General features: G+C 46.1%; 2 protein-coding genes across 2 annotated transcripts; one reads left to right on the top strand and one right to left on the bottom strand.

The window, feature by feature from the left end:
• Nucleotides 1–7: 7 nt before the first annotated feature.
• LOC311508637 (transcription termination factor 2, mitochondrial-like) lies at nucleotides 8–3,794 on the bottom strand. Its single transcript, XM_084573497.1, has 2 exons — nucleotides 3,753–3,794; nucleotides 8–2,693 (listed from the first exon to the last, which is right to left on the bottom strand). Exon 2 carries the CDS (start codon nucleotides 2,671–2,673, stop codon nucleotides 1,528–1,530), a length of 1,146 nt encoding a protein of 381 aa, XP_084429623.1. The 5' UTR covers nucleotides 2,674–2,693; nucleotides 3,753–3,794; the 3' UTR covers nucleotides 8–1,527.
• A 3,309-nt stretch (nucleotides 3,795–7,103) lies between these two features.
• Nucleotides 7,104–8,089, top strand: tnnt2c (troponin T2c, cardiac; the record flags this gene model as incomplete). Its single annotated transcript, XM_084573096.1, has 1 exon — nucleotides 7,104–8,089. The coding sequence occupies one exon, from the start codon at nucleotides 7,104–7,106 to the stop codon at nucleotides 7,923–7,925; it is 822 nt and encodes a 273-aa protein (XP_084429222.1). The 3' UTR covers nucleotides 7,926–8,089.
• Nucleotides 8,090–8,503: the final 414 nt, after the last annotated feature.

Here is an 8,503-nt window from a genome sequence, read left to right as displayed (position 1 = left end):
ACCTTCTCTTGGAGAAGACAACCGTTTTTTAGAAGCACTTGATAAAATGTAATTTCATCAGTTTTTCAGTTTGCATTTGTTTCTCAGTTGTCAAGTCGGCACCATCAGCTCGGTTAGTCGGAGGGTACAAGATTGACATGCAACGCCATGATAACACACACCGATCAGCCATAACATTAGGACCACTGACAGGTGACGTGAATAACACCTGTCATCCTGGCGTCTGTCAACGGGTGGGACGTATTAGGCAGCAAGTCAACATCCTTAAAGATGACCATGTTAGAAGCAAGTGGGAGGATTTGAGCCGCTTTGACAAAGGCAAAAGTGTTATGGTTACTTTTAAAACTGGTCCGAGGAAGGGGAAGAGGGCTGCTGCCATCAAGGAGTGTCATTGCTATGGGGTGGGGGTGCCTGGTCTGGTCTAGGTGGGTGCTACATGTCTAAGGAACATCCACACCAATGAATGCCAGGTCCAAAAGTTTCCCAGCAGATCACTGAATTGTCACAAGTGAAGTTAAATGTTATCAACTTCTCCTGTCAGTGGTTTTAATGTTGTTTCCGATTGGCGTAATAATACATTTTTATTTGGGGCGCCTTTCATGGCACTCAAGGACACCTACAGCAACAAACAATAACAACAACAGATAAAATAATAAAATACTAAATCACTAAAAGAATGTTAAAGGGAGTACGCCTGTTTAAAAAGGTGGGTTTTCAGATGTGATTTGAAGGTGGAGAGTGTGTCAATGTTCCTGATGCTTGGTGGGAGAGAATTCCAGAGACCGGGGGCAGAGCGGCTGAAGGCTCTGGCCCCCATGGTGGTCAGACGGGCAGGAGGCACAATGAGGCTGATAGATGAGGCAGATCTGAGTGTCCGGGAAGGAGTGTTGATGTGGAGAAGGTCAGATATGTATGGGGGAGAGAGGTTATGAATGGCCTTGAAGGTGTGGAGCAGAATCTTGAAGTGCGTAGTGTGCTTTGCTGGGAGACCTTGGATCCTGCCATTCAAATGGACGTCAATTTGACACGTACCACCTACCTAAGCATTGCTACGGACCATGTACACCCTTTCATGGAAGTGGCATACCCTGACAGCAGTGGTCTAACTCATCAGGATGTTTGAGGAACACAACGAGGAGTTCGACGCGTTGCCTCCAAATTCCCCAGATCCGAATCCAATCGAGCATCTGCGGGACGTCCTGGACTAAAAAAGTCCAATCCACGGAGGCCCCACCTCGCGACTTTAAGGATTTGCTGCTAACATCTTGGCGCCAGATACCACAGCACACCTTCGTAGGTCTAGAGGAGTCTACGCCTCGAGGGTTGCAGCCAAAAGCAGGACATACACAAACTTGGGCATAATCTTCTGGCTGATCAGTATATTTTTGGTCATACAAAATAAGGTACTTCCTGTCAAGTTTTCTGCCTCGAATAAAAACACCAGGATGAAGGCAACATTGGGTTGTTTGATGATGACATTCGTCCCACCGTTTAATGTCAAACTGCTGCATGTCTAATTCCATCAGGTCACTCCTCAGACTTAAGCGGCGCCACGGGGTTGAAGAGCGGGCGCTGCTGCCTGAGGTGCAGCTTTCCGTAGCTCATCTCAAAGTCCTTCTTAGTTCCCACAATAACGTCCAGGCTTCCGGAGCGCACGTCGTATCCGTAGGAGGCCAGCTTCTGGACGCGGTAGAGCACGATCTGCGTGGTGAGCTCCATGACGTTTGGAGACTCCTTCACCTGCTCCATGCTCACGCCGATGTCCATCAGCCCCTGGTAGCGGCTCACCAGCGTGGGCAGGGAGTAGTACAAAATGGCGGGGCAGCGGATCACTACTTGCTTGAGTTCGTCCTTGGAGCACCCCAGAGCTCCCTCGATGTAAGCCAGAGCCTGACCCATGGCCTCGGGCTTCAGCTCCGCGATGGAGGCTCTGAGGCTGGAGACCAGGCTGAGGAGCTCCTCCGTGGTGAAGCCCTGCTCCCTCAGGAAGCCCAGACTGTCCCTCCAGGCCTCGGCCGGCCGCAGCAGGATGTACGGGTTCTGGCTGAGGAGCTTCTGCAGCCAGATGCGCAGGTTGCCCTCTTCTCCGCCCAGGTCCAGGTACGTCTCCCTCAGAGTGTGGATGACCTCCTGGTTGCGCTCCACAGGCCGGCTGAAGCTCTGCGGGGCGCTGGCTATGAGCTTGCTGATGATCCTCTTGTTCAGGTGAAGGCTCCGGAGGTAGAGGATGTTGGCCTGCTGGTTCCCGTGGTGCGTCAACGTGAAAAAAGAGGCCGGGAACTTTTCAATAATGCCCATGAGCTCCCGCTTGTTGGGACACACAGACTCCCAGAGGTGTCGCTGGGCAGCCACGTCCTCCGGCCGACACAGGACGGCCTCAGGGTGAGTTTCCAGGATGCGGGCGATCACCGTTCCGTCTGCACCCATGTCCTTCAACAGGGCGGCAGTTTCGGACACGTAGGCAGAGCTCTCGGACAGAACCCAGCTCTTGAACTTGCGAACCTTCCTTATGTCCACCGACAGTTCATAAAGGGAGTCCACCGTGCGCTGGTTTTCCAGTCTTTTATTAGAAGGAGTCACGGTGGAGGTGGAGGCGGAGGCGGAGGGAGGGAGGAGGAGCAGCTTCATCCTCTGACAGGAGGTGCACAAGGAGGCAGTGGTGACACGAAGCATCGCTGACAGCGGTAGAGGATCTGAGTGCAAAACAAGCAATCGGTAAATGTAAAGAAGTCACAAACTGGACTTGACAATACAGAAATTAAATGTAATTTCACTAAATTTATAGTATAATATAGTAGTGATGTGTCATGCTCAAAAGAGCCGATGCTTGCTAGTGAATCAGAAGAGCCGATTCCCATCGAATGAGATCCGGCTCCCCACTATTTGTCCTTTTGAATGCAAAAGAGCTAATCAACACACAAACTATATGTATTTGCTGTGTTGGGCTAAAATATTAGGCTATAAACGATACTAAATTAAAGAGCCATTCGGGAGCCAAAAGAGCTCTTCTTTGGGAGCCGTGGTAAAAGAGACGGCTCTCAGAAAAGAGCCGAACTTCCCATCACTATAATATAGTATATACGAGTATTAAATTCCTTAGGTTTTCCAAAAAGTATTTAAAATAAATCAATGGTATTTATGTTCTTGTATTTAACCATAATGTCTCAGAAAATAGTGAAAAAGTGAAATTTTACTTTGTTTTCTCCATAAAATCCACAGATATCTAATTAACTATCAGAAAAATAGCGAATATTCCCATTTCAAAAGCTAGAATTAGTATATTTCTGGTATTTTTGGTTTTCATAAAGGGAATAACCTCAAATTTTTTGACAAAATTGATGTATTAGTGTGATTTAATTATGCTTTCCATCAGGAAGTATGTACTTCATGATGAAACTAAACTATATCAGCCATTTATACAACCTATAACACTTAAAAACTCAAGACAAACAATAGATTTCACTTTAAATACATATCTCTCTGCATTTTTTTCTGCATGTATGCAAATAAACATCGTTAGATTTTTGTTCAAATGCATCAGCAAGCAGGAAGAACTTTGTGTCCTGACTCCTGCTAGCTTACATCAACGTGTTATGTATTGTCAGTGTGGCGTATCCCAAAGAGCCTGCAGCCTGCAGCACTACTACCACAAGATAAAGATAAAAATCACCGGCAGACCGGACAATAGCTTTGTGTGATGAAACAATAGAAATTAACTCGATATAAATAAACAATAAGGCGGATTATTTTACCAGTTTCTGGGCTCCAGTTGTCAAACACAAACACCCCCACTGCTCTGCTTTCATAACAGGAGTCAAACAGATGGGCGGAGTCAAACTGCCAGAACACATGGGAGGCATGTGACCGCCTGCAGCCCGCCGGGTAGGGCGGTGCTTGACCTCCAGACCCGCCCATCGCAGCATTCACAGCCGTTGACTCCGACACACCCGCCCCGAGAGAAGGTTTCCCAAAGGTAGACTGACATCTAACGCATGACTGGCATTTTAAAAAGCCCTAATATAAATCTCTCAAGTAAATTCGCTACTTCCGGGTTAATTTCCAATTTAATCATCTTCCGGTTATGTGTGTAGCCTAAAGGATAAGCTAACACACAAGCTAGAACATCAACTACAACCAAATGTCAAGCAAGAAAGCAATATTAGCTTATTTTAATTACACTCGAGCCAAATGGCGTCAAAAAGATTCAAAAAACAAATCTAATAAACTTTATTTTTCATTAGCTTTGGCGCACTTTAGCGTCAGTTCGTCCTGAGCATGGATTAGCTAACGGTCGTCCATTTCGGATCTAACCGTTAGAGTTCCTAAAATTAAATTCTTTACAAACATCCAGACAAACAAGTGTGGTTGTTGTGAAGGTGTTATCAAAATCTTCAAAGAAGTATCTGGATAAAGAAATGTGAGTACTTTGAATGATATATATATATATATATTTAAAAAAAGTAATTAAAAAGACTATCAGCGTGTTTTATCTGTTGCCACCGTTGGTTCACATAATTTGCAGGCGGCCATCTTGGTTCTAATCACAGAGCTGCCATTCTGGGTCTTCTTTAATGGATAAGAAACATAATAAAAACATATAAAAATGTAAGAAACTGTTATTTTGTTTCAGCTAACTATTTTTAAAATCCAATTAATTAGTTTAAAAACCCAAAATATTCAAAGACAAATCTGCCACTCTGGGCCTTCTTTAATGGATAAAAACATTTAATAAAAGCATTTAATATCGTTTTATCCCTTTGATAATTAATTATTTATTCCACTTATGTTAGTAGAAGCCTCTTCTTGAAGACCTGGGGTTTAAATACATGGTTAAATACATTTATTTATTTATTTATTTATTTATGTGCAAGCCGCAGAAATACCAAATAAACTCATTTACTGTCTGGATTATTTTGATATTAGTCTATATAACAAAAGGTTAATTTACCATAAACACATGAACATCAATAACAAGTATTTGCTATACTGTATGTTCTTCTATTCATAATGTTTTGTCATCAAATTTGTGAGTCCAGATTGTAGAGAAAGAAATATTTTTTGTCATTTTGTTTTTGCACGCAGCTCTGAAAAACAAACGCAGCCACTGAGGATAAATCTGCAAACTCACACTATACTTCTGCACGGCAGCTGGTGAGTATTCCTGGTTGTCCGCTCTATATCTTTAATCCATAACACTTTCACGTTGACTGAAAATGTTATTTCTTTGCTTCTGTGACCCGCATATTTATCTTAATCTTAATTTATCTCCTATATTTGCCACGCTACGATCGATAAATCTAACACCTTAACGTGCAATCTGTCAAGAACGGTGACACTTAAAGGCCACGAGTCGGAAACGTGCTGTCTGATAAAGTTGTATTTGACCACTTCATATTTATTTTCCTTCTCCAAACATCCTTGGAAGTAGTTGTGCAATAAATACAGCTCCACTTAAACAGTGTGTCATGTGAAGAGGCCTTTCCATCTCAGCGGAGGGGAATCCTCTTGGATTTACTTAACTGTTCTGCACGGCATTGGCCACAAGAGGTCGCTGTGAATCCAGGGTTTCCTGCTCAGCTGTTCCATACATGTACCTTGCATTGATTTGACTGGGACAGGATAAAACGAGCGCTTTATTCTGGACTACTTCAACCTTGAAAGACGTCAAGAACTTTTTTACGTTTATTCCTTTTGAGCGGTCGCTTTAATTATGAGGAAACGTTACTTCATCCCAGATATTTGTTCAACAGCAGAGGGAGCGTCTATTTATAGCCCTCGTCATTTGTTGCCTGTCTTTGCCGATGGACGCAGTTGTCCCTCGCCCCGCCGGCTTTACACTGAAACCACCTGCTGTCCTCATGTTGTGCACAGGCATGTTTTAGTAGAGCTCAGGCTGCTCCGGGATGAGCCGGTCACCAAGCATTCTCCCAGACACCGAGATTTGTTTTTTGTGTTCCTCCCCGGGCTGCAATTAGCCCGTCTTGACTCAGCCGGAGCCCCGGAAGATTTATAATAAGACTGAAATCTAAGCCTCCGGAGATAATGTGTATATACGTTGGAATGACACCAGGAGGTTTATCCTAAGGAGGATGCATGCAACGAGTTAATTGGGTTTCTCAGACGCCGCGGAGCACCTGTCCCTCCCCGTCACTCTATAAACTCATCCTCTATAAACTCTCCTTTTCCACTGATAAATCAAGACTCGGGAACACGAATTCTTGACATATGTAGTCAAACGTTGCTACGCGGGAGCAATTATGCTTTAATCCGGTGAGCGCTGAAAGCAGAGAGACTCTCAACAGCAAGAATGTTTTAATTACATTCCAATGCGGAGACAAGGCAGAGCAGTAAAACTCATCCTGGACGTCATTGTCTTTACCGAAGGCCTTCTTTTAAGCTTTTATTGGCAAAAACAACTGTTGATGAATATTTAAAATGGTAGTTAGATAATAGGCCGGCATCTTATTGTTTAATGTCACGGGATATTTAAAGTGATGGGTAGTTTTAGAAGTTGCGACAGCTGTAACTTCGCGTCATTAAAACCCTCAGCGGCTCTGACGTACTTAAGAGATGTGCAACGTGCTTTGTTAATGGCCGTTCTCAAGCACCGCACAGTTTCACGTCGTGGCTTTTAACCTAAAGTGATGGATTAGCAAGTTCCCAACATTTTTTGCCTCCATGCTTCCCTCTGTAATCAGCACCGGCGACTCCGCAGAGCACAAGTGTGTGTGCATCTGTTGTGCATCTGAAATAGTCTCTCATCCTGTCCTTACAAAGGAATGAGGAGCCCTGCAGGGTCAGAGCAGGCAGCAGGGGGGTCTACAGGGGATAAGTGTGTGTGTGTGTGTGTGTGTGTGTGGTTGACAAGACTTGGTGGTGGAGGAGAAAATAGACCTCTCCATCTGTCTCCAAACCCGCCCCGCTGCCGACCCGCACCCTGGAGACTGCGGCCGGCGTACGGTCACATGGCGAAGCCGAACCCTTAAAAACCCCCCCCCCAACCCGCACGCCCTAGACTCCAGTCATCTCTCGAGCGTGGGACACCAGCTGGTCTCGGCGCTCGTCCTGCTTTCTCTTCCGCGGAAAGCCTCCGAGCTGCAGTCATGTCAGACACCGAGGAGATTGTGGAGGAGTATGAGGAGGAGGAAGATGAGGTGGTGAACGAGGAGGAAGAAGTTGAGGAGGAGGAGGAGGAGGAGGAGGAGGAGGAGAAGAAGGAAGAGAGCGAGCATGAAGAAGAGTCCAAACCTCGGCCTAAGACAACATATGTGCCGAATATTGCTCCTCCAAAGCTGCCTGATGGAGAGAAGGTGGATTTCGATGACCTCCACCGCAAGAGAGTGGAAAAGGACTTCAACGACCTCCAGTCGCTGATCGGGCTGCATTTTTCTAACCGTCAGAAGGAGGAGGAGGAGTTGGTGGAGCTGCGTAGCCGCATCGAGCGCCGCCGCTCCGACAGGGCCGAGCAACAGCGAGTGCGCACGGAGCAGGACCGCGAGCGGCAAGCGCGACTGGCCGAGGAGAGGTCGAGGCGAGAGGAGGAGGCGGCCAAGCTCCGGGCCGAGGAGGAGGCCAAGAAGAAGAAGATATTCTCCAACAAGTCGTTCGGCGGCTACCTGCAGAAAGTGGACCAGAAGAAGGGCAAGAAGCTGACGGCCCGCGAGGAGAAGAAGAAGGCCCTGATGGAGCGCAGGAAGCCGCTGAACATCGACCACCTGAGCCAGGAGAAGCTGGTGGAGAAGGCGCAGGACCTCTGGCAGTGGCTCCACCAGCTGCACGCCGAGAAGTTCGAGCTCGCCGAAAAGCTCAAGAGGCAGAAGTACGACATCTACGTGCTCCGAAACCGAGTCAGCGACCACCAGAGGGGCTCCAAGGCATCCAAGACGTCCCGCGGGGCCAAGGGCAAGTCTGGCTCCTGGAAGTGAGGGCCAGAGTCCGTGGTCCGCTAAACGACCATTTGGTGTTTGAATCTAACTTGCATCATAAAAGCTACTCAGAGACCGAAGGGGGACCGAAGAGGGTTAAATGAAGTAGATCAGGCCAGTTAAACTTGAATCATATGTGTGATGGTTCTGTTGACATAAACCGTATTTACTTATGAGTCACAATGTGTTTGAAGAGTGTATTAAATATGAATGTGCGGTGGAGGGATTTTACTGCTCCACCAGAGGATGCTTCGTCTTTTATTTTGTTTCCTACCGACTTTTACTTCCTACTTCTCACATCAACGTTTTCCCCAAAGATATTTTCTGTGAGTTTAAAAGTTATTGGGGTTTGTGTCCAAATAAAACAAGACAAAAACTACTGCTCATTGCTCTACTGTTGTATCTGCACCTGAAAAAACACTTTTTAAATGTCTTTTAATGTCTTTCGGTCGTGGTGCTGGATTAAATGGTTGAGCGTGGTGGAGGCAGGGTCGCGTTAAATGCTCTAAAAGTCAAACAGGTGGTGCACAGCTGACTTTTTTACGCAGCTACTTTAGTCTCTGAAGCTCAGACATAGA

The sequence above is a fragment of the Chelon labrosus genome (assembly GCF_963514085.1).
Source record: "Chelon labrosus genome assembly, chromosome: 23".
Taxonomy (NCBI): domain Eukaryota; kingdom Metazoa; phylum Chordata; class Actinopteri; order Mugiliformes; family Mugilidae; genus Chelon; species Chelon labrosus.
The sequence above is the reverse complement of the archived record's forward strand: the minus strand, read 5'-3'. Positions and strand labels throughout refer to the sequence as shown.

What these genes read in the sequence shown, in the direction of transcription:
- LOC311508637 (XM_084573497.1), bottom strand. Translation starts at nt 2,673, where the DNA reads ATGCTTCGTGTCACCACTGCCTCCTTGTGCACCTCCTGTCAGAGGATG.